Raw genomic sequence first — 26,627 nt, 5'->3', positions numbered from 1 at the left:
GGCACGGAGCAGAGTGGGTGGGAAGAATAGAATTTAATAAAGTCTCTACCAGAATCTTCTCCAGAATTTTAGACTATGTTTCACTTGGTCTAAACCAGTCAAATCTGGCATAAATAACGGGAGACTAGTGGACCACCCTTTTGGATTTACCTCTTAGGTACATACGGCTTGCTGTATGCTGGCGAAGGGGACAATGATGGCTGGCATTCAAAACACAAGTCTTAGTATTGTGTAGTGAGTGGAAGCATGTCAAGTGATTTACTAGTATGTTGCAATCTTCTATTATATGAGAAATAAGAGGAGACATTAAGGGGTATTCTCATGTATAGTATTTATGATATATACGATTTGTTACAAATAATTGATAGATGGGAATTACAGATGAGCGGACCCGACATCCTGGTTTGGGTTTGGCTGCCCGACACGGATGTTTTGCTGGGTTGACAGCTGAACACTCAATCCAAAAAAAGCCCCTGAGCAACTACACGTGGCTATGAATGGCCAGGAGAATTTGAATGCCAAACCGGGACTGGGATGGTCATCTCATGTCTAATGGGGATCACACCTCTAAATCTTGAAAATAAGGGTCCACTGATCATCCTCCTGTGGCCAGGTCAATTGTAAAGTTGTCCTCGCATGACCCAATTTGGTCAATGGCAAGACTGTTTATGGCCCTATAGACTGTTGATGGTGCCCCCATACACTTCAATTGAGAGTGGCCGCACATTCCTAGTCAACTCCCCATTCGGCCTCGGCTACAAGAAGGGGATCAGTGGACCCCTGTTTTCAAACTAGGTGAGGTTCACAGTGGTGGAACCAGCATCTCTAATGTGTTTATGACATATACTGTGAGTATGTCATGAATACTATACATGAAATTACCACTTTATCAAAGAGGAGACGAAATGGGATGTTGAGCCACTGATCGGTTTGGCTTTGTGCTAGAATGTTATCTTGTAGGTTTTCACCCTTTAACTCCTATACTGGAATAAGGACTCGGAGTAGGCGACAGCTGGGTCAGATGGTTTAGCAAAGCATCAAGAGTCAGGCAAATTACTGTCCAGGACAGTACAGGTTTAGTGAGGGCAGTGGTAAAGCAGAATCCAAGTTCAGGGCTACAGTCTGAGGTCAGAGCTACAGTCTGAGGTCAGGGCTACAGTCTGTGGTCAGGGCTACAGTCTGAGGTCAGGGATACAGTCTGAGGTCAGGGCTACAGTCTGAGGTCAGAGCTACAGTCTGAGGTCAGGGCTACAGTCTGAGGTCAGGGCTACAGTCTGAGGTCAGGGCTACAGTCTGAGGTCAGGGCTACAGTCTAAGGTCAGGGCTACAGTCTAAGGTCAGGGCTACAGTCTAAGGTCAGGGCTACAGTCTGAGGTCAGGGCTACAGTCTGAGGTCAGGGCTACAGTCTGAGGTCAGGGCTACAGTCTAAGGTCAGGGCTACAGTCTGAGGTCAGGGCTACAGTCTGAGGTCAGGGCTACAGTCTAAGGTCAGGGCTACAGTCTGTGGTCAGGGCTACTGTCTGTGGTCAGGGCTACAGTCTGAGGTCAGAGCTACAGTCTGAGGTCAGGGCTACAGTCTGTGGTCAGGGCTACAGTCTGTGGTCAGGGCTACAGTCTGTGGTCAGGGCTACAGTCTGAGGTCAGGGCTACAGTCTAAGGTCAGGGCTACAGTCTGTGGTCAGGGCTACAGTCTGAGCTCAGGGCTACAGTCTGAGCTCAGGGCTACAGTCTGAGGTCAGGGCTACAGTCTGAGGTCAGAGCTACAGTCTGAGGTCAGGGCTACAGTCTGAGGTCAGGGCTACAGTCTAAGGTCAGGGCTACAGTCTGTGGTCAGGGCTACAGTCTGAGGTCAGGGCTACAGTCTGTGGTCAGGGCTACAGTCTGAGGTCAGGGCTACAGTCTAAGGTCAGGGCTACAGTCTGTGGTCAGGGCTACAGTCTGTGGTCAGGGCTACAGTCTGAGGTCAGGGCTACTGTCTGTGGTCAGGGCTACAGTCTCAGGTCAGGGCTACTGTCTGTGGTCAGGGCTACTGTCTGTGGTCAGGGCTACTGTCTGAGGTCAGAGCTACAGTCTGAGGTCAGGGCTACAGTCTGTGGTCAGGGCTACAGTCTGTGGTCAGGGCTACAGTCTGTGGTCAGGGCTACAGTCTGAGGTCAGGGCTACAGTCTGTGGTCAGGGCTACAGTCTGAGCTCAGGGCTACAGTCTGAGCTCAGGGCTACAGTCTGAGGTCAGGGCTACAGTCTGAGGTCAGGGCTACAGTCTGAGGTCAGAGCTACAGTCTGAGGTCAGAGCTACAGTCTGAGGTCAGGGCAGGCAGATGAGAGTCAGAAGTTGAAAAACAATTTATGGGGTCACAATAGAGGTACATACATAAAAGACAATGGGAGAACTCCACAGGAACAAGAAATATAAGAACTCTAGCATCAGGACAACGTATATAGTTAGAGGGCGATCTAATTGGAATGCCATAAGCTCCATTTTCGTGGAAGAAGTTACAGAAAGCGGGTGGGATTTTGCTTGGCATTGTCTATGGGTAGGAGAAGATCTCCCCTTGCAAGGTGCTAGGGTGGTCCTCAAGGGGGACGGATCAGTATATTGGAGAGTAGTCAAATTTAATGGAAGGACGAGCTCAGTAGCCACCACACAGACGCAGGATTTGTTCTCAAAGTAGCTCGACCTTTATTAAGACTTGAGACTTTTTATATCATTATAGTGGGGCGTTTACTTCTTAAAGAAACTTCACAATCATTGGTCAGTTTTATTGTGCTATGAAGTAACTGATCAATGATTAGTAGGTCATAATGACATGAGACAACATATTGGTTGCCAGGTTACACAGAAATAAAAGTTATAATAGCCAGGGCATACTGACCTTGGAGAAACAACTTATTGATGACAGTTATGTTATTTTCACATAAGATTGATAACAATTTTATATTCCGCAGTTTTTAGATTTTATATGATTATATGACAGATCAAAGTTTTTTCAAGCCTTCTTCATCACAAAGGCTTCCAGATCATGACTCATATTTTTGACAAACTTACATGAAACATCCTTATTGTGATAAATCATTACACGTGACTTAAATTAATTTCATATAAGAAGAAAATATGGAATCTATCCTATCAAAGGTCTGATCCCTTTTTTTGATTGGTGAGGGTCGCAGCTGTTATGTAGCACCGATCCATAGGATAATGTTTAAGTTTGGGTCAACTCTTTTAACATATGTTCTCTCGCCATCCCATGGGATCATTTGTAGCATTTTTACAGTCTCTATAATGTAGCACTGTATAACATGTGTATTTATACCTTGATTGTGCATTCATTACATATTACTTATCAGAGTATCTCTTGTCACTTTTGCTCTTCTTTGCACATATTCTTGCACTATATTTTGTATATGTGCCTTTTGATCATGCATTTATACTTATTCCATTTGTATAGGTATTTTGCACGTTTTGGTGGATTTTTTATGTTTTGTATGTATATGTGGTGTGTGTGGTGTATGTATATGTGGTGTGTGGTGTATGTATTTGGTGTATGTGCTATAGCATCTACCACCTTTCCAGTCACCTTATTGGCCATCTTATATTCCCCAGTTGTCTCTTTGTATAATCCGATGTATTATTATGTTGTTTAATGAGCACCAGCACTATTCACATGCAGTGGCTGGCTTTTTCACTTACTGCCCTCTTCCAATATGGCGCCTGGGCATGCTGGTAGAATGTGCACATGCTCAGTGGCCGCTGTGCACCTGCGCACCCAGGCAGCTTGCTCCGGATGTTGCGTCTGTCTCGCCGCCCGTCCACGCTGTCGCACAGGCCGCCAAGCATGCGCCATATGTTCCTCCATCTCACGTCCTCCATCATTATATGCAGGTGTGTATATGTATTCAGCTCTCATTGGTCAGTTCAAACTACTTAATCTCCTTCCACTCTCTCAGCACCGCCCCTTGACATAGTCATATAGGGAATGAAACACAGCGCTCCTTCCAATGCGCCATATTACTACTTGATCCCAGGTAAATATCATTATTTATTATTATATGTGCGCATGATTACTGTTTCTGATACATTTTGATTTCTTGCACTTTAGACTTTGCACTTTGTAAACAGTGTATTATATGTTATGTGATGTGTTTGCTGCCCGGCGCTTGTATGTTTTTGCTATGAAATCACCAGTCTGTCTAATGCTCTATTTTTAAGTGTATTTAATAAATCTATTTTTAACATCACTGATATTAAAAAATATATTTCTAGACAGGTAGCATCCCATTGGATCGCCTATGATGTTCTATAACACAAAAGATTTAACTGTACATACAATCAGCAGTGGATTATAACATAGGCGATTGGGACAGTAGCCCTGGGCCCAGGCTTTCTAGGGGGCCCTGGGCCACCCAAACCACCCACTAAATTTTATACTAGGAAGGATTTTCATCCATCAAATACTTGTGCATCTGTTTCTGCTCTATGTATACATGTACACAAGAGCCATTGTAGGACCTTTGAATGTCCTCCAAAGGTCCTAAAATCACATCAAAAGTAGGCAAAAGGGACACGCCCTCCATTCCCCAAGAATCTGATTCTAGTCCCATATGAAGGAAGTGATTCTGGACTTGTAGGGGCTATAATATCCATACAGCCCGGGTCTCTATCCGCCCCCGCACACAATGTGAGTCCCATAGCCCTACGCTTAGAGATTAATATTAGGATTCTTGCACTCAGCTTGGCCCCAATAATTAATTATAATTAATTCTGAATTGTTACACGTCTGTAAAAGTTTAATTACTAACTATCTGCATGGTGGCACAGTTACCCAAAGGGACGCATTATATTTCTTAATTTAAGAAAAATATTTGAACTCCACAAAGACAATACGATAAGATCATGAATAAAACATTACAAGGCAACCCTTAAAGTTTACTAAGTAGTTCTGGATTCAGTTCTGTGTGTGTGGGGGGGTACTGTATGTGTTTTGGCAGCATTGTGCTTCTGGGGATTAGCAGTAATTATTTAAGGCCATGCAGTAATGTTCTTTAGCATATAAGAATCTGGCGACTTTCATCTGCCGCTTAGAAATCATTCACAATGCAACATGAGAAGACAACATCTCGCCGAGATGAAGCCGATAATTAGCTACTGCCGCTTTTAACAGAACTGTTGGATAAGAAGATAAATGCAAATTACTTAATAGGATTTCTTCATTATATATGTGATAAGCAACTAAGTAGAACATACAAGTTTCAGGCGTACAAAACTGTTGCACTGGCTGAGTCACGATCAAGGGCATTTTTACGCATCTGTAACCCTAATCTATGCAGGGCCGGTGTTATGCCATGGCAAAGGGGGCAAATGCCCAGGGGCCCCTGACCTCAAGAGGGCCCCTGCACATCTGCAGTATTCGGGTTTGGTCTGGCATCTCTATCATCTGGCATCTCTATCGCGGGGGCCTCTGTCCATTTCCATAAGAGGCCCCTGGCATGGGCCGCTCAAGTATCCATTGCTCCAATGGCAGGTGGGGTTGTCAGCTTTTGGATGATCTGCTTATTTTTCAGATAAGGCTTCGATATTTCAATAATTGGAAATCCCTTCAATATAGCATTAGGTATTGGAGTATAAGGAGGTTGTTATGGAACGCTTTCAGCATGGTTAGTCAATAGTTAGTTCTGCTGCGCGGCAAGAATCAGGTCCTTAGTTAGAATCCAACCAAGAACCCCACGTGTACAGAGTCTTTATGTTCTCCCTGTGTTTACATGGTTTCCAGTCGGTTACTCCCATCATCTTGTGCTTCCATTCCCAATGACTGAGATATAGAAACTCTATTATCACCCCCAGATAATAACTTTTGGTTCTATGTAATAAGCAAGAAATAAATAGTGACGGGACTGAGAAGACTCACATCGAGGATCACATTTTATCAGGTTTTTATGGCTTTAAATGAAGCATCTACAAATATTATGAATCTGTAAAATCCTTTTTTTCAGATCTTTTTCATGTGTATAAAAATGTTACAGTTTCTATGGAGAAACTATAAGCACAGAGCAGAAGATGATGGATCCTCAGCAGGAACAGAGTAGAGAGTAGATTGCTCCTCTCCATGGGTCTGCCAAACCATAAGTTATACAGTGCAAGGACTGAGCAGACCATTCATGGGGAAGGCAATCCGCTGCATTGTGTGTAGGAAGGAAAGCTAAAGGGATACTCCAGTATATGGATCTTCTTACCTAAAATAGGTGAAAAAATATACATTATACATGTTCTGATGATTTGATCTCTGGTACTAAAAGTTACCAAAAAAGTGCGGGGACGGGAGGATTAGCCCTTAAAAGGGCTATCCTCATGTCCTATTGATCCACCCATCACCCGATCTACCTTTATAGGTAGATTTGTGGTGGTAGGTTCCCTTTCATTTTAATTTGAAATATAATAAAACATCTAGGTTGAAAAAAATGCCCCCTTTCTATAGATCCCCTTATGCCTCTTCTTCTGTAGCCCTATGCCTCCATTGTGTAGCCCTCACTCCTTATATTCCACTTTGGAAGCAACCATCCCAAAGTTTTGCCCCCTTTTGTTTAGCCCCCCCCCCCAGCCCCACCCCACCTGATGTTCCTTCCTTCCTTTGCAGTTAACTGGAAAAAAATGTAATACTTATCTTTTCCTTTTCCCCCGCAGCAGTCTCTTCCTCTGATCCGTAGTGGTAGCTTAATGATGGAAAGGGGAGTCTACAGGTCTCTGCTCCTACATTACAGTCAACTCTACCTTTGCTCCAGGGGACCTTGTAGTAACAATAATTCTGCCAGTGTAGATAGATCCTGCCATGTGTATGCAGCTCCTATGCAAATCTAGACTTCTCTTTACAAATCTATACTAACATTCCCATATATATGTGCAGACACCAAGCTGCTCCATAGTATAAGAAAACAAAACTTACAAATTCCACATCATTTTCTGTCTTTTTTTCACTTTTTATTTCCTGTAAACCATCCATAACCTTTTCAACTTCCTATTTTTTCCCTCTGTAGGGAGGATAAACAAAGCCTCGGTATAACAGGCCGGATCGCACAGTGGGATGATATAAACCTTCCTGAATCAATTCCCCGTCGCAGTGGGCAAATATAAACCTTACTGAATCAATAAATTGGAAGTAGGGCTCTTATTATATGGCGTTCTGGCCATTGCTTCCTAAAACAGACTTGTCTTTTATATCTAAGAGAAACTGAAGCGCACTGCCGGATAGAAAGGAAAGAAAATGCACACAAGGAAAATATTCTCGATGTGTTCATGTAGTATCATGGATTCTATGCTTTAATCTTTAAACTACAATTTTATGTTTGATTTATACATAACCCCACTAGGAGTTAAAGTTTTATGGCCAATTTCACCGTGGTCTTTTGAAGGTCATAGAGTCATGTCCTGGATTTACAAAAGAAACCTAGTCCTAGACTGTGGTAAGTGCCCCCGACCCCCAGCTGTTGCAAAACTACAACTTGTTACAATCTGAGATGTAGTTTTCCAACAGCAAGAGATCCATTGAGTTGGGGAACTTTTTGCCACAAACAACCGGCCGTTCACCCCCCTATGTGGCCCATAGAAGACTATGGAGGCCATGAGCTAGCCGCAATTTGTGCATCTTGCTCATAGCCTCTGCACATGTTCTTGTGCATAAGGCCCAAATCTAAATAAAATATTTATTAAATATTAATTTTTCTCAACCCCCTTGGTTTTACCACACTTATTGTACTTGTGGTACATACTATGGTGGGATTACCGGGATGCCATGTACAAGCAGAACGTGACAGGGAGCGGCCGGGAGGAGGGCGGCAAGTGAACTCCGTATTTACTTTAGTTTCCAGCAGAAAACCAGCAGAGACTATAGCTAAAATCTCCGCTAGGTCAGACCTGGGATAAACAGGTCCGATGTAGCAGAGCCCCTTAATAGATTAGGGACACTCTGCGCCATTGGAGGTGAGGGAGATGGGGGGCAGTTGGGTGCATTTTAAAACCATAGTTTAAGATGCCAATCTTAATAAATTTCAAACTGTTCTATAGACCTGGTTGCATCACATTATGCCCAAAGGCTTCTCTAACACATTGAAGATACCCATATTATAAATAGGACACGATAGGAGGACATGACATAACATATGCACCTAGGAACTTCGAATTACAACTCTCGTAATGGTACTCGTAGTTAGGACCATGCACTGTGAATCACATTGTGACAATACAAGCAGAAATTTACAAAGACCGACACTTTGGATAAAAGTCTTAAAATGCATATAGTTAAACATCTAGGAGAAATTGTAAATGTTTGACTGTGAAGGGGGCGCCTGTAGAAAGCCCTGCAATCCACAACAGCTGTGTATTGTATCTATTAACTATTATAAGACTTTTGAAATCCAGAAGTCCCCTAGTATGGGGTAGGTGGGGGACGTTCAGTTCCCCATTATACGGCAGTCAAAACCACCGAGATTATACACTAATATCCTTTACTATAGATAGAAATCAAGAAGAAAAATGTTAGAAGTTTTAGAACAATTTTTTTTTTTGTGAATGTTGTATTTTAGATAATAGGTATACATTCTATGGTCTACACCGTGTAGAGTTCACACAGTGCTGTTTGAAATCCTTTTTTCTAAGCATGTTCTAGAAGATTCCTCTCTAGTAGACATATCAGCCCAGCCTGGACACAATGGCCAATAAGGGTGTCTGTGGGTAATAATGAGTGTCAGGAAAGCCAAAACAGCAAACATCAAAGCTGCTTGATTTTCTGAAAATTAGTCTGGACATTTGAAAATGGCTTTTTACGACCTCCAATTCCAATTTTTTTTTCAGTGATTCCAGTCCAGTTTTTTCCTTTTTATCTAGTCCCCACCATTGCTGAACAATCAGTGAAGTAAATTTAAGCACCTGTCAATTGGGATCTGTACTGTCAGGTGGGAGGTCCTGAGCTGGAGTAGGCTATCTAGTACCACTTACTTGAGAGTCCGTAGAGGGTAAATCAACACATTGGGGCACATTTACTTACCTGGTCCTGTCGCGATCCAGTGGCGCGTTTTCCGTCGAGGATTCTGGTCTTCCGGCGATTCACTAAGGTCGTGTGCCCGATGTCCACCAGGTGTCGCTGCTGCGCTGAAGTCCGCAGAGTTGCCGGAATACACCATCCTGTCTTGGGTGCAGTTAAGCGCATGTCAAGCGACACTTTTTTTTTTAAATACCGCAGATTTTCCGAAACCGTCGGGTTTTCCAATGGCCACGCCCCCGATTTCTGTCGCATGCATGCTGGCGCCAATGCGCCACAATCTGATCACGTGTGCCAAAATCCCGGGGAAATTCAGGGAAAAACGGCGCAAATCGGTAATATTCGGGAAACCTGACGAAAAACTGCGATTCGGGCCCTTAGTAAATGACCCCCATTGGGTGGAAATTGACAGCATTGAATGTTCAGGAATGGTGGGGACTGAAGAAAAAAAATTTACCGGAGCTGGAATCACTAGAGCCAAATCTTTGTTTAAGATGCAAGTAAGAGTTGGTGGGGATGGTCATCTTTTACCAAATTCAACCAAAATTTTACTTGGTGACTTGGAAGCATATTTTTTATATCAGAGGGTTATAGAATTTAGATTCTGACCACAATCTCCCTTTAGAAACAAGATAAATTGACTACTGGACTATAGCGGTGATCTGAAGAATTTTTCCTGCAAGCATATTTGATGACACCTTGAAATTCAAGAGCAAAATCCCCTCCCACCTCAATAATAATAAGGTGATATCAGGCATAAAGTAAGATGTTTCTTATACTCACTGAAGCTTCATCTGTCATTTTCCTCTCCTCTTTGGGGATTTCCTTCAGGGACTTTTTACTCATTGAAGTCCTTAGCGTTTTATCTGATACAAATTGTTGAATTTTCGAAATGATTGAATTTTCCTTAGAGATTTCATTTCTGCTTCCGCTCGGGGACAAGCTGCGAGTTGGCATCAGACTTCCCTGAGTGCTGAAGACTCCCGCCTTTCCTTCTACATTAGTGTTTGAAAGGGAAGCTTTGATGATTGACTGTGAATTTGGAGGACCATCGGAACTTCTGCTGGTGCTGTCCACTAGATGGGATGACTCAGATTCGAACTGAGTTGGGTCACGGTCTGATTTTGGGCTAGAAGTCCATTGATAAAAATAATTTTCCTGTTGAAATTGAAATAAAAAATGTTAAAGTTATTAGTAAAAATGGGATCTTTCTGATATGTAATTGATCTACTTGAAGTATAGGCTATAAGAATGATTAGTCTATGTCCAGCAACAGAGACTTCCACCAATTGACAAGCATTTCATATGAGCAACGACCCGAGCTACAGAAACAGGAACAGCCATGTTTGGATGTTGTTTTGGAGCCTACTTTAGAAATGGGATTGTAGTATTCCAGCAAATACTGATGACCAATGGGCATCCCATAGTCACAAGGCAAAAGCAGGGATCCGAAACAAAACAAAATTGGTGAAGGAGCAATGTTGAGGCATTCAACAGCAATGTTCTTGCTCTAAAGCAGCATACACTAAAAAAAATAATGATCAAATAGTACATTTAAGAGTTTGAGCACGAGAATAGACATATTTGACAGGGTCAAAAAATCAGCTGCCAAAACTTTGGCCAGGCTATTTGATGTCTATGGGCTTGTGGTGTCCCAAAAGAAGGAATAGACCTACATGTCAATGGGGGTTTGGGAAAATCTGCTGTCAAATAAGCTGTTAAAGAACTTGAGCCGGGGACAGAAGGACTTGGTGCTTGTTTGCCCCACCACCTTTTCATGATCCATCTATGTGATGGAGGTGGTTCAACCAGTGGTGGTTTTGGCATTTGGGGGGCTTTAAGCAAAGATATAACTTATGCTGTCAGGCACTGCTCTCCAGTGAGGAGCTGAATATAGACCTGCTGAAGACCCAGAGGGGGAGAAACTAGACACCAGGTCACATCAAGGGATGGACAGATAGGATGTGGTGCTCCACCCAGCTCCTTGCCGGTTCCCTGAACCAGAGGTTCCACCTCTTTGTGGGCTTTCCTTTGTCTATGGGACCCAATTGTGGGTTGTGTGGGATGCACTCTAGGTATAGGCTATCCCCACCCACTAAAATAAATGGATGTAGACAACTTGATCTAGACCTCTTTCTCTAGGGCAGTGATGGTGAACCTTTTAGAGACCGGGTGCCCAAACTACAACCAAAACACACTTATTTATTGCAAAGTGCCAACACAGAAATTTAAGTAGTAATTTATTGCTACCTGTTCTACCACAACTTTCTATTATATCGGCCTCCGAAGACAACAAAGCAGTTGAAAGAAGAAGGGCAAATTTGGACTAATGTTGTAGCATCTCGCCATGGTCCCCCTGTACAGGAACAAACGTGGGGCCTAGAGGAGCTCTAAATATAATCCTCTCCTTTCCACATGTTCTACCTCTTCCTGCAGTCCCAAGCAATCAAGAAAGTGTTGCTTTAAAATAGCACTGAGAGCAGTATTTTTGGAATTGCTAGGGACTGCAGGATGATTCTTTGAGTTCTATGTCGAGTGCTATGTTGATGGCCTGGGTGCCCAAAAATAGAGCTCCGAGTGCCACCTCCGGCACCCGTGCCATAGTTTCGCCACCACTGCTCTAGGGGATCAGGTTTTATAAAATGGACCAACAACCTGCGATTTAACTACATATGTTTTATTATTGGTTTCATTTAATAATTTATTATTTTTCTGATGTTATTATTTTAGGTTTCATTTTACTCTATATATTACTATACATCTAGACGACTGTTTGTGTCCATAATCAATGCACCTACACTGTAATGAAATGAAAATGTTGTTATGGACATTAATGTTCACCCTGAAGTACGGCAGCCACCAGATCATCAGGGGACATGATCTGTGACACCCCCCTCGCAGTGAGCCCTTCAATCACATTATTCATCTTGCTTAAGACGGCAGCAGGGGCCGCTCGGTGTGCGGAGACTAATGATGTTTTTATAGGCTCCTGTTCAGCATGAAAATCAAATTCTATCAATTATACTTTGTCACCTCTCAACCCACTGCCCACATCACGCGCTATGTAGGCCAAATGGAGATTTTCAGGCGCTATTAAGTACATAATAAGTCTCTCATACATTACCAATTATGAATATCAAGTGATTTGAGTTCTGGTTTGTGCACCTGTCTCTGGATTGTTAAAGAAATAGCTCAGAAAATTTTCTGTTACGTTGTAAGATGAAAAAACCCTTTGGGGCTTATTAGGAAAAATGACAATGGAGCTCAGTGCCAGAGCAGCCTGGCCTCAGGGCATGAATCTGGTAGTGGAGACCATGATGGTAGACTAGTTACTCACCTCTAAGAGCAGTAGGGTAGAACGTGCAGCTGCTGCATACCTCTTGGGATCGAGACCTGCCAGATACTTTTATCATAGCTGCCTTTTTGCCAAGAAAATTCAGAAATATCATTTTTATGATATATTGAGCTTAATTTTTTTTGCATTAACTCAATTCTGAAGCAATAAATGTATACCGTATTTTTCAGACTATAAGGCGCACCGGATTATAAGGCGCATCATCAATAAATGCCTGCTAAAACGTCTAGGTTCATATATAAGGCGCACCGGATTATAAGGCACACCTGATTATAAGATGAATGACCAGCAGGTGGCAGACCTGTGCACAGTTCAAGGCAGCCGTTGTCTGTAAGTACGGTTCATGTATAAGGCGCACTGGACGATAAGGCGCACCTTTGATTTCTGAGAAAATCAAAGGATTTTATTGTACCACCTTTGGTAAGATGGAGACCGACCTATGGCGCTGTTTTTTAGGTACTTTTTGACCCTGATAACAGGACACCTTATGATATACAGTACTACCTGTACCATGTATGACAGTATGCAGAATGCCAGCAGAATCTACCGGACTGATACCGTATATATAGCTATTCATCATTGCATTTTAGTCAATGACTTACAAAATTGTCATTTAAAAGCTTACAACTATGCTAATAAAGCAATCTTTTTCTGGAATTTATAAAGCAAGTGATAATATAAAACTACTTTAACCCCCTTCAAGCCTAAGGGTATTCACGCAAACGTATGGGGGATGTAAGTACAGCCCCAAGCTTGCAGCCGTACATATGTACCCCATAGACTACATGTCCTATCTTTCCCCGTTTGCATGGCCATACATTCTGCCTCTCCATGGAGTGAGGAGGAGTCACCCCTCCTCCTCTCCAGCGTGCCGGACAAATGCCGATCTAGGTATTCTAGGTGTTTTTCAAATCATATTTTCTATATTAAAAAATGGCTAAATCCGGGAGTTTACACTTTAATCAGGTGGATGGTGGCCATGCATCAAAGGTAGCATGAACAAAGTGATGATGCAATAAATGGTCAAGATAAATGTATTAGGAAATGCTACAGAAGTCAATAAGAAAGCACAAAGGGCACACACAAGAGACTCTAATACACAAATGTAATATTATAAATGTACAAAACATGGTTGCACATGGAACAGGGGTGGGTGTAAACTCAATGGGACACATTGAGGGTCATTTACTAAGGGCCCGATTCGCGGTTTCCCGACGTGTTACCCGAATATTTCCGATTTGCGCCGATTTTTCCTGAATTGCCCCGGGATTTTGGCGCACGTGATCGGATTGTGGCGCATCGGTGCCGGCATGCATGCGACGAAAATCGGGGGGCGTGGCCAAATGAAAACCCGACAGATTTGGAAAAAAGCAGCTGCATTTTAAAAAAAAAGTGTCGCTGGACACACGCTTACCTGCACCCAGCAATAGATCGTGAACTCTGGCGGGCCTCGGCAGACTTCAGCGCAGCAGCGACACCAGGTGGACGTCGGAGGAACTGCCTTAGTGAATCGCCGGAAGACCCAAATCCACTGCCGAGAACGCGCCGCTGGATCGCGAATGGACCAGGTGAGTAAATGTGCCCCATTTACTTACCCATCCGCTGGAGTTCACCGAAAGTGCATTGTCCGGTGATAATGCACTTTGCCGCGATTCACTAAAATCATGCGCCCAATATCCTGCACATGTCGCTTCCCTGCTCAGATCCGGCGGAGTTCACCTTCTTCTTCCTGGTGCATGTAAGTGCATTGGATGCGACACAATTTGAAAGTTAAATCCCGCGCTCAGTCCAAATCAGTCAGATCGTCCGACGGCCTGCCCCCTAATGTGTGTCACATGGAAGCCAGCACAGCTGTGCCAAAATCGATCTTGTGTGCCAAAATCCCAGAGCAGACACCTGTTAAATACCGGTCCAATCCATGCAATCCCCGAAAAAGGCGAACAGTCTGACAAAAGCGAGCAGCACAACCTTTAGTAAATGAGCTCTAATGTCCCAAGGTTTTACCACATTATCATATATAGATTATTAAATAAACAACATCCAAAGCTAAAAAAAAGTCACTTTTACTACGGAAAAAAACATGTTAAAAAGATTGTATATCAATATTATTACAGACCGCTTTTTTTGTCTAAGAACACCTTTTCATAAATAGGGTTGATCAGCAGTTTTTTGGCATTGCGAGCTGTGAGATGGACAGAAATAGTGGGGGTAAAAGTTTTGAAATCTAAAACCGTCTAAGCGAGTACAATAAGCCCGGTGAGCCGATTCCTGACAGCAAGACCTCCACCGGCAGCCAATGTTAAAAGCCCATTCAGCTCGCATTGATTGAAATGAAACCCAACAAATATTTTCTCATCTGTAGGAACCCCGAACCTCGCCAGGAACCCAATGTTTGTTTGTGTAGTCTCCGCTAAGATGTGCCTGGTCTTCAGCTGAACATTTCTTGTGCCAGTATCGCTTTCTCCAATAACAGAGTGCTTTTGACAGAACAAAGCATTGAGCAGCAGATAGCCCTTGGCTGAAATGTCATGGATTTAAGCATAAGGTCTGCAGCCAATTTAATCTCTCCATTTGCTGTCGGTAACTCAGCCGTCTCCCGCGCACAGATGGGACCTGGATGCCTTTAAGGGAGACTTGGTAAACATCATACAAGAAACATGCATAATATTGTCATTACATATTAATAGATACATCAGGGTGAACTTTACATATATGTCAGATTGAAGCTGATGCATGGTTATTATACCTGGGAGGATAAACATAATGGAACGGCCATGAATCAACATTTACATCTGAAATCGCAGCTGGTATTTTATCTCCTCGCCCAGGCTCTGACCCCTGGCATGACGGCTTTCTATTACATAAGACATCCTGCCGCCAGGAAATTGTTTATTTTATTTTTCTAGAAAAAGTTTGCGTTTATGGCTACAAATAAAAATTGGTAATATGGAAAAGCAATGATTCGGGGGGAGTTGTAAGAGGGTCAATGCATTGTATCAAGTCAGGAGAGAAATAGAAGATGTTCCCCGGTAAAGAAGGGACGAAGTGCTAATGCAAACAGGTTTTTATCATCCTCCCAAGACATTGGGGCACATTTACTAAGAACAGTGCAGTCTGAACTATGTGCAGGGAGCGCCAGATTCAGGATTTGTGGCGCATGTTCTCCATGAATCTTCCACTCCCTGCACTGCCCCGACAGAGTGCACCAAATTTTTTTTTGTGCACCTTTAACATGGGCCTTTTGACATACTACTGTCGGACTTTACATGTGGTGCGTGGCCCGACTGTGTACTGGAACGTCCATTACAGTGACTAAATTTGTGTCATTTGAAGAATAGTGCTGTCGCAACACAAAACGGTCTTGGCGACACTTATCTGGCGCGGACACTTCTTATATTCATGTGCAAGCAGTTTGCAATAAAAAGAATGTGCAAAGTCCGACAGAAAACTGGCGCAAGGGCCTTGGTAAATGTTCTGCACTGTTTTATTCATGAACAAATTGAAAATTAGATATCTGAATACCCCAGCAAGTAACAGGTAATGAGGAGGGGTCCACCCTCAAACCGGCCATATTGGATCAAGGGCAAGTATTTCCTATGGTAAGAAGGTCATGTAGAACAGTGTTCCCCAACCTTTTAGTTTCTGGGGACCGGCTGCGCCCAAAAAATTGCGTGCCCCACATCAATCCACATCTAACCCAAAACAATATAATGTGCTATTTCCTGGGCTAAACGAGGGCCTAAAATGTCCACTTTCCTGCAGCTGCCCACCTTTTCTATAGCCCTCTCTATAGTGCCCCTTTTTTCTGCAGCCCCCTTTTAATGTCTTGATAACAAGACAGCTAAAGAAAAGGTGACATTATAAAACCCCTTTTTCTATAGCAACCCCCAATAATGTCCCCTTGTCTTTGGGCTCTTCACTGTATATAGGCAAGTAAAAGCTGGCCTGAGGGTAACACAAAGTACCTAATTTTACTACAAAAAAAAAATGGAACAACTTAGCCAGCAGCAGACCCCTCACTAATGAAATGTCCAGCAGCAGCCTCTTCTCAGTATTAAAATCTCTTCAGTAGCCTCCCTTATTAATAAAATGTCTGCAGCAGCCTCCCTAATTAATGAAATGTCCAAAGTAGCCTTCCCACCATGAAATGTCCGCAGCAGAGCCCCCAATGCAATGTCCCCAGCAGTTCTCCCCCTATAATGAAATGCCCAGAGCAGTGCTCCCCACCCTATAAAATGCCTCTAGCAGTGTTCCCCTCAAAAAATGTCCCTAGTAGTGCTGCCCCCATTAATGAAATGCCCCCAGCAGTTCTGCTATGACACGGCCGTATTGCTGCCTGATTACATGATCATAGTGGGCGCATGCGGGCAGGGAGTATAGACATGCCTCTGCCCCCACTGCCGCGGGGTGAAGAGGAGCGTTAGTAGTAAGTTCCACTTTTTTTTTCAAGTTCAAGTATTTGGCATGACCCAGGGCCAGGTGTTCCACGGACCCTTCTAAAGCCACGGCCCGGTGGTTCAAGACCACTACTATAGAATAGCAAAGAAGAACTTTTATGCAATCAAAATTGTATTATTTCTTCTGGTTCTGAAGTTACCAACAAAGAGATTCTCCAAAGTTTCTCATGTTGGTTCAAAACAATTGGATCCAGCACTATTAACTCTTTGTTCAGCATTATGAAATGGTCCTGGTTGTTGTTGCAACTTTTGGTGTTGATAACTTTTCTTCTTTGATATGCTACGTATTTGCCATTTATAAAGTTTGCCCTCCATCCAATATGGTAGCCATGAAGATGATGACCATGTTATGGACATATCCTAAAAGATAGATCCACTAATTTTTCCTTTTCTTTCTGAAATGAAAGGCTTTTGACTCTCCCTTTCTATATTGTGAAACAGTTAAAGGTATCCAATAGATATGTAGCCCATGCTTGATAGGAGTTGGCTCAACCACTAAAGCCCTCCATGATGGTTAGAGGGGTCCCGTACATTCCAGCACTCTTGTTCTTGATGTCAAGAGCAACTTCAGCATTGTTTATGGCCCCAAGAAAAGTTACCCCTATTGTTCAGCTTCACTCCATATGGCAGAGCATGGAGTCTGTCATGGTGTCCTGTAGTGCATATAGGGAAGATGCCAATTTGTTTTTTACATTTAATAAAGTAAAATCAGCTGCATCCCACAATTGTGATTACCCTCTCCTGTTTTTGGGGGCCCAAACTATCCATATAGATTAATCATAAGATATAGAACATGTTGCTTTGTTCATTAGTAGCCAAGCCTATTGGCAGAATAAAGAACTGAAGAGCATTCCATTTATTTTAATGAGAGGAAGATTTTGGGAAGCATTTTCAGTGGGAACGATCCATGCCAAAATCTCTCATCCAATGGAATTAATTTTTTGGGGGTCTTAAAAATTTTTTATTGAAGAAAAATAAAGTCTTACATACAGCTGTATATAATGTACAGTTTACATGTTTTTCACCATTACATATGTAGAATTGCTAGCTAGAAATCAGTGTAGGTTAGTAAGGTTAGAACATGCAGATTATCGATCATTTATTTAAACCCGACCTCGGAATTAACTTGGGCCGGTCAATACTTCGGTTCCTTAAGTTATCCTTTAACTCTAAATCAGAACAGTCTCTTGTACTTTACTTTAGGTGGTCTTCGCCTATGTAGTAGTTGGTGGGTTAGTCACTCGGTATAGTATTTGGACTTGGTCCAAACCTCCCATTGAGTTTCAGTGTGGGCTGTTCTGTTGCTCTAAACGGCAATGGCTTTCTCATAGGCACATGTGGTACTTAGTTGTCTTATTACTTCATCCACTGGTGGGCACAGGGGATCTTTCCAGTGTCTTGTGATTATGAGTTTAGTAGACATAAGCAGTTGTGCCGGTACTGTTTGGTGTTTTTGATGTCTGACCAATGGAATTAATCTAAAGTGTGAACATACCCTTACCGATCCAATTATAAGTCTATGGGTTCTGCTATTTAGATCACTATGCTGATTTTTTTCACCAGGCATGAGCCCGGCTTCCTATTCATTTGCATTAACTGGAGTGGATACCTGAGCTGCCGCTGCTGAATGTAAATGCAACGTTTTAATGATGATGTGCCTTGTGACCCCATCAATTCTCTCTACATAATTTAATAGTGTGTGAGAAAATGTAATGTGTCATTAATGGAAAGGTGGACATTGGTAATTTACGAGGAAATATTCCTACGTGCAGACGGGAGCTGGGAAACTGGCCGGTCTGCCTGGAGACATTGGGGGACATGTATCTTTATTTCTGCTGGGTTTTATTCTTCTTCATTTTAGAGACTTTTCTTATTTTTGCAGCTTTTCATTGTGACTTTTGTCGTATTTTTTCAAGGACACCTTTGTCTGCACCTTGTGCAGTGCCTTATGTATTTTACAGTTGTTCCGTGCAACATTTGCCTTATGTATCATTTTATTTCTCTATTTTTATGACTTTTCAGGCGCAGATCTTCACCTGGTCCAGGACAGGTGCAGAAGGATTGTGTCCACTATTGAAGTACAGCTGCTGAGCTACTTGCCTCACAAGAGCATTATACCATGTATACCATATATACCATGGGGATATGACATCTTGGGGCAGATTTACTTACCCGGTCCTGTTGCGATTCAACGGCGCGTTCTCAGTCAAGGATTCGGGTCTTCCGGCGATTCACTAAGGTAGTGCGCCCGATGTCGCTGCTGCGCTGAAGTCCACCGGAGTTCACCAGAGTTCACCAAGCTATCCTGGGTGCAGGATTCCAGTTGGACAATGCACATCGGAGAATGCGCCAGGGTAAGTATATGTGCCCCATTGTTGTGAGCTGGGAAGATGGGCCTTGGCTCAATGCATTCCATACAGATGGCTTGTGATGTGGGATTGAGGAAACGGGACAGCACTGAAGAAAGAGGGTAAGAGTCGAAGCATTCCAGTGTTGTTCGGAAACAAAGTGGGAATACCCTTGGATATGGGAATACCTTTATTCTATACAAGTTCTACCCCAATCAATCGATGTATGATTGTTCGGGAAACAAAGGCAATGCCTTAATTGTTTAGCCTCCTTATTCACATTAAACATCAATATAATTTTTCTATAAAACGCCATTAGTTACATAGAAGGCTCCCTTTAAGAATCATCATGCTACAGAAAGATTCGGAAGAAGTGGTAGGGGGTACCAGCTTGTTGGTAAGGGCAAATAATTAGAAAAATACAGGCTGCATAAATTATTTCCAACTTATTAAAAAAGTTGCAGAAGCGTCTAGGCTTGTGCTGTATAAACAGGCTGAATTCTCCGATGTTATTTTCATGTTATGATCGGAATGTGACTGTATTTGGATTATTAAACTTGCAAACCAAATCTCTCGAAAAACAGAAAGTCTTTGGAGTGCCGCTACATTTTCTTTGTTAGATATTCAAGCTGAAACTTGTTCCAGAAACATCAATAGCGTCTGCCAGATGAACTGTATCTTGCATATGTATATTGTGGGGAGCTGATTTCCCCAGAGCTCCTGTGGAAATGTCTTACTAAAGAGGCCATACATATGGTTGTGTGGACATTCACGCTGGATCGGCTGACCCTATTACACATGCTGGGAGCTCATTTTAAAGAGATTATTCTAATGGAGGGAAACTGGACGTGAGCATCTTTCCAATACAAAGCCCAAGCAAGAAACTAAATATTTATTTTTGCTACATTTTGCTTTACAGCTTGGTAATTTTACTACACGTCAGCTGCAGGTAAGATTTATTTTTAGTTTTTAGCAAGAACCTGAAAGTATAATTATAGAAGTAAACAAAATAAAAAATTTCAGTGGATCCATCGCTTGAAGGATGACTGCAACTGATGGACCTCAGTGACTTAAATGGAGGTATGGCGCAAAAGTTGTGTGTTGTGTGTGTAAGTTCCTATGTATTTGGATACTGCATAAAATGTGCCAGAACTTTTGCTTCAAAGTAATCTACCATGAAAATTAAGAATGATAAACCAGGGACACTTACTCATAGATCCAGGCACCATGACTCTGGTAATCCTCTTGTTACCAATAGTCTCCTTCCTTCTTAAATCAACTCTTAAAATTATTCTTATGACCATAGGGTCTACCAGCATTTGGACTTTGTTTAGTCTAAGTTTATATTGTGTTAATATTGAATATGATGAATATAGCTGCCTCATCTTTTTATGTCTATATTTCAACAGCTGCCCTGATTAAGACTACTATTGTTGAGCTGGATCCATCTTCTTTATCCATGTGATGCTTTACAGAAACTACTATTATTTCTGTTGATGTGATAGAGTGAGATCTTTTTGAGAAGACCATGAAAAGAAAATGGTTGCCTAGGGAAATTACCGTATTCAGAATTATGAAAATGCATTATAAAAAACTAAAATTATTTCATGGAAACTGTGGTCTGGATGGTCAAAAAGTGGTCTTCTGTGGAGGTTTTGTTTATATAGCTCTTTATGTTAATGGTGTATGATGTACTAATGGAGAGCAAACAGTTTATACACTTTTTTTTTTAAATTGGACCTGTTGTGTCCATTGATGGTTCCATAATGTCCAACTCAAGTTAACCTCATTCCTGCTCTCCAAAGGTGGTGTGGACCTGTGGTGGTCTCTATTGCTAGAAAACAAGAACCCACTGAGTAATCATCACAGGGAAAGTGATTTTTCTAAAATAGGGTTTTAAGGCTCCTTGGTCTTTACCCTTAAACCATACAATGTGGACCTTACTCCAGCCATAATGCTCATGAAGCTGTGAATTAGGAACCCCCAGAAGGAAACATAGTCAAACATGGAGCAAAAGGGTCAAAATGAGATGAAGAACTACAATAGACAAAGATGAGATCAGGAGCATCTGAAGACAGTAACATTGCAGAGGAACAAGACCCAAGCACGGGTATAACTTAAACACTAGAGATGGCAGGATGATTTTTTGGTTATCTTCTGGTACTGGTTGATCTATCAACCAAAGGCTGTCGTCTAGAGCGTTGACCTTTAATAGTACTAGAATCCGGAAAAGAACTATACCACTATACAATTGCTTAGCAAGAGCGGAAACAAGGACCTAGACGTGGGCAAGTAACATGCTCCAACTCATAGGAGGTAAAGCAAACCCTGGATCACCTTGTCCAAGGTTGACACAGAAACAGGAACGTGTCCCATAATGATTTTTCCCTCCTTGTATAAGTGATTGGTAATAACTTTCCCAGGTCCTCATTTGAGCCATATTTCAGAAATCTATGATGCTACATTTAGGAAACCTTACATACATACGTTACTTTTTTGTTATTTCCCTCAAAGTTATGTTGTGTTTTCCTCAGCCAAAGAATCCATATCCCATTGATTTGGTTCATGGTTTTAAAATCTAAATGAAAAATGAATCATGAAAAGGGGATTGCACTATCGTTTCCTGGCAGACGTAGACAGGAACAAACTTACTTTGTTTTTCAAAGCAGATTATGATGTAAGATGGCTGGCAGTCTGCTGCTCCACTGGGTTCACATAGAACAAGAGAATGATAAGTGATTTATATGGCTCCCAGCTTGTCACTGTACTGATGAGGTAAGTGCGTTTAAGAGGAATATAGACTTCTCAAGGTCTGCCAACATTATGGCCACCTGCTGCGGTTATGTATAATTCTGGCCTAAACTACTTAATGTGTAATGGTTGGAATAATCCGGCCGCCACTGATCTATTAATCAGTACGACTTTGAAGCAGTTTCCCATGAAGGCCTGGACATGCTATGAGAGACCCCCGGCAGATTGCAGAAACATGCAAATTTTCAATCTTGAAACATTGAGTTTAAACAGAAAAAAACTATCCATGTCCATGTGACTATGGCAGCTTCTATTTGTTGATTGTGTATTAAGCTCTTAACTTTAATTTACACCAAGATTTTTAGGCCAAGATACTCCTAAATCTGGGAAATCCCAATTTACCCGACCTCCCCCCAATACCAGGCCTGATAGTGATCTTTGCTTAGTTTGTGTGAATTAAAAATGTGTTTCTTGTGTGATAAATGTGGCTTAGGCTACATTCCCACTGCAGTGTGCCCGCCGCACCGTAGCACGGCGGGCACACGGCAGCGCGGGGAGAGGAGGAGGTGAGTGCAGCTCACCCCCGCCCCTCTCCATAGCAATATATGGCCGCGGCACCGTTATACGGGAAAAGATAGGACATGTCCTATCTTTTCCCAGGCTACGGAGCGGTACGGTACCACACGTGTGCTGCACCGTACCGCTCCCGTAGGGCGCCGTGAGCCCATAGAAGTGTATGGGGGACGTATATCGGCCGTACATACGTCCCCCATACTGTAGTGTGAATGTAGCCTTAGGTTTCTGTGTTTGGATTAATTGTGCCACACCCCACTCTCCGCATTTCAGCCATGTCCAGCTAAGGGTTATTAGCTGGATGGACAGCTGCTCCAGTCTGCTGATGGGGGCGTCCAGGAACTGCCTTATATACCTGCCTTCTCCCATCAGACCTTGCTGCTTTTTCAGTCTTACCCTGCTATCTAATGATATTCTCCGCTATTCTGTGTATTTGACTTCTGCTTCACTTACTGACCATTTTATTCACTATCCAATTTTGTACCTTTGCCGTCGTCTTGGTTTTGACCCGGACCTGTCCGACTCTGCTTGTCTATCTGTATCTGTTGTTTGTCCATCAGTGCCATCCCAGTGTGACCTTCTTTCCCTGTCTAGGCTTGTGTTGGTTTTCTGTGTACCAGTGTGAACACTAGTCTATATCCGAATTCCTCTTATCTGTCAGCTTCGCCATCCAGCAGCTGCCAGACAAAGAAAGTCCTCCCTGTCAACTTGTAGGGTAACTCAAGGACCGTTAGTTAGGTTCCTAAAAGCGGGTTCACCCTTGTCAAGGCGGTTTTATCTGCTGTGGCCAGGGTCATAGCCCACAGCCACGTCTCAGGGTGAGTTTGCCACCACTAAACCAGTCTGACAGCTAGCGCCAAGCCTAGTTGGGGTTGTGTTGTTGCTGAACAGGATATGATGGAAGTTACAGGGGAACAACAATTTAAGATATAACTGGCCCTTTAAAATTTCAACCTCTGAAATATTTGTATCCATGCCTTATCAAGGCTTTGAACTTAAAGGGTTTATCAAAGTCCTGCAAGAAATCGTTCAGAATGGGCAACTCTTTAGAATTTAAAGGATATCAACCACTAAAAATAAAAAAAACAACAACTTATAAATACTCACCTCCGCTCCTCTTCATCTTGATGCCGGTGCTAGGTGATACGCCAGGATCACCTAGAAGAGAACTTATAAAAAGCAGCATGGAGCACATGGACAAGATGTCCGGTGCTCCAGGCTGCTAATTATGCATGCCCTCGCCACCTACCTCAGGGAGACGTCATGCGAGGGGCGGGAATTCACGCCCCTTGCATGGTGTTACCTTGCTCTCCCATGCGAGGGAGGTACGGGGGTGTGCCTAATTAGCAACCCGGAGTGACGTATATATTGTATCTTAGTATATATTCTAATTCTAATTTCTTTTCTAGGTGATCCCGGCATGTTAAGACATGCGACTGACAGTGCTAGGATCAACATGAAGAGGAGCGGAGGTGAGTATGTATAGGTTTTTTTGTGTTTTTTGAGTGTTTGATTTCCTTTGAACTTTTTTTTCCAGTCTGAAAAGGGATGTCTCATCATCTTACTATTTTTATATTGTTGACCCATCCCACAATCCTCATCAGATTAGTGGGAATTTAACATCTGGACCCTGCACCAATCTGAAGTTCTTGGCTGTTTTCTGGAACTTGTACAGGGAAAGAAACCAAAAGCAGAAAGTTCTATACATTAGAACAGGAGTGGAGCAGAAGAACCAGCACCTTTATTATTAGCAGTGGATTATAGCATTGGCGGTTTGTATGGCCGCCTGGTGCCCAAAACCAGCCATCAAGTTTAATAGTGTCCTTTAGTAAAAATAACAAGAGGGGAGAACCAGCCCTCATACATGTGTGACAGCTTCCAACACATCCATTACCAAGAAGCTGTGGGCAGTAGGTGTCAAAGGCAAAATAAAAATGTCGAGGGCCCACATTTTTTGCTTCTCGCTCCTTGCTCTGAGGGGTCATGAGCTATTAGAAGCAGCCAGGAAACGTGATAGGTTCAAGAGCTGATACAAGTAATCTATTGAAAGGATAGGTCGACAGTTTCAGAAATAGCCACATAACTAAATAACCTCTTTAGGACACACAGTGCACAATTGCTGCAGCTAACCCGCATTGGTTTATACAAATTCCATCCTCTGTTGTTTAAAAAATAAAACATTATTACTGCGGTTTCTAGAGGCAGCATTCAACCTCAACAAAGCAAAGGTTGGACTTCACCAACTGATTTGGGAAATCCAGCGATGACAGAAACCAAGAGTTTTCAGCTGAAATCACAGCAGAATGTCAGCTGCGGCTATTCTCCAGCCATTCAGCCCTGTGTGTCCCCAGCTTCAAAGATCATCAACACACAAACTGCATTAATTATGTATCAACACAATGAAGATAGGCGGCTCAGAATCTTTTTCTATAACTGAGGATCTATACAGAAACATCTCAGAAGAGATAAGATGGGAAGTCGGCAATTCACTTTTGGCAGGAGATGAGACACCTAGTGCTGTTGCCATTGATAACTTAATACGTATGTAAATTACCAAAAGAACTGTTAAGACTAATGAATTTGACAAATAGCCAAGTATATCTACCAGAAAATAGGGCAAAAGTAAAAATAGCAAGTATACAAAAAGATGCATCTCAATCGGAACCTTTTTTTTGGGAAACAATTTTGCATAGGTTATAAGTTGTGTCATGACTTCAACCAAGATTGTTTTCTTCACTCTTATTCTGCTCTCCATGGCTAACACGGTACAAATCTACACTACTAGCAAACAAGATTGTTAAACATTTAGAAAAACATGGTCAATTTCTTCCAAAAACAGCGCCACGCCCGTCCACAGGTTGTGTGTGTCATCGCAGATCTTGTTTACATCAATGGAGCTAAGCTGTACTACAGCCACAAGTCTATAAACCCCTTTAAATTATTTGTTTCTTACCATACAGTATTGCAATCCAGTGTTATCAAATTCCCCAAATGGCAGAGGTAAAATGATTTCGAGGAGTGGTCCTCTTAATGGATACACATAAGGGGATTGAAAGTTCAGAGGAAGTTTTGTAACAGAGATGGTCTTCTGCTAAAAACATCGCAATGGTCTCCAACGGAATGTCAAAACATATGAAAATTATCTTTAACCCCTTACTAACTTGTACCATACTAGTACGGCGCAAGCTGGGTCCCGGTGCATGGCGAGGGCTCGCAGGCCGAGCCATCTCCATAGACGGTAAGTCTTTGCTGCATGTTGCTTACCGGTAACCCAACGATCTCTGGTGGTGGCTTCAAAAAGATGGCGGCGCCCATCTTGCTGCGGATCGTCGCTCCCCGTGGCGTCATCGGGAAGGGGCGATCTGTCGCCATGACAGCCTTGGGTCTTCCGAAGACCCCCAGGCTGTTTCGTTTTAAGCCATTCATCAGACTGCAGCTGATGGAAGTGATACTACAACGAAGCCATTTAGCAGTAGCCTCCATTTCTATCAAAATGATAGCATAATGTTTATTCAGTCAAAGTTAAAAATAGAAGAAAAATTGAGTCTTTGCTTCACATTAAATTGTCTCTTGTTTATGCTGAAAGAACTCAACGAAGAACAATCTCCGATGCTGAATCTGACTTTTAAATTCTATTTATCCTCTAATGTGATGAGCGGCGCTCACTTAGACCTATTAGGCCAGTATGGAGCAGAAGCAAACGTGTGCAGCTATCAAAAAGGTTCTCGACCTGCTCAGGTTAGGGCTCGGGAAGCCTCAGCTTCATGCAAATAGACCCCATTTGTTCTATAGGCAGGAAATTAAGAAATGTAACCTAAATCCAGGATAATTTGCAAGCAGTAATTACATCCTTCAGATCCTTTCAGCGGTTGCTGCGCAAATACGCTAACCTTTCAGGCGAGATGTATGGATTATTGGGGAGGACAGGTCTACGGGGAATTTCCATGCAATCAACTTCATTGTACTGTTTAAATAAGTGAAAATTGCAGGGATGGACGTGTGATAGCGGTTTTCGGAGGGAATAAGAGGCATCAGGTCTAACACATATCAAACACTTGGAAAGCAAATAGATTCTGCTGGTCCTACCTGCATTGGTGGAATTAACTTTTCTCGAAA

The 26,627-nt window shown here is 42.6% G+C and overlaps 1 protein-coding gene across 5 annotated transcripts in view; it reads right to left on the bottom strand.

Annotated features, from left to right (window-relative positions):
* The window catches only part of CFAP20DC (CFAP20 domain containing), a 236,681-nt gene that overhangs the window by 72,429 nt on the left and 137,625 nt on the right, over positions 1–26,627 (bottom strand). For all 5 annotated transcript variants that reach the window (XM_072126665.1, XM_072126663.1, XM_072126664.1 and 2 more), the window contains one exon: positions 9,811–10,185. In XM_072126665.1, the coding sequence (XP_071982766.1) occupies positions 9,811–10,185 (375 nt within the window). The remainder of the gene's footprint in view (positions 1–9,810; positions 10,186–26,627) is intronic.

The sequence above is a fragment of the Engystomops pustulosus genome, chromosome 10 (assembly GCF_040894005.1).
Source record: "Engystomops pustulosus chromosome 10, aEngPut4.maternal, whole genome shotgun sequence".
Classification (NCBI taxonomy): domain Eukaryota; kingdom Metazoa; phylum Chordata; class Amphibia; order Anura; family Leptodactylidae; genus Engystomops; species Engystomops pustulosus.
The sequence above is the reverse complement of the archived record's forward strand: the minus strand, read 5'-3'. Positions and strand labels throughout refer to the sequence as shown.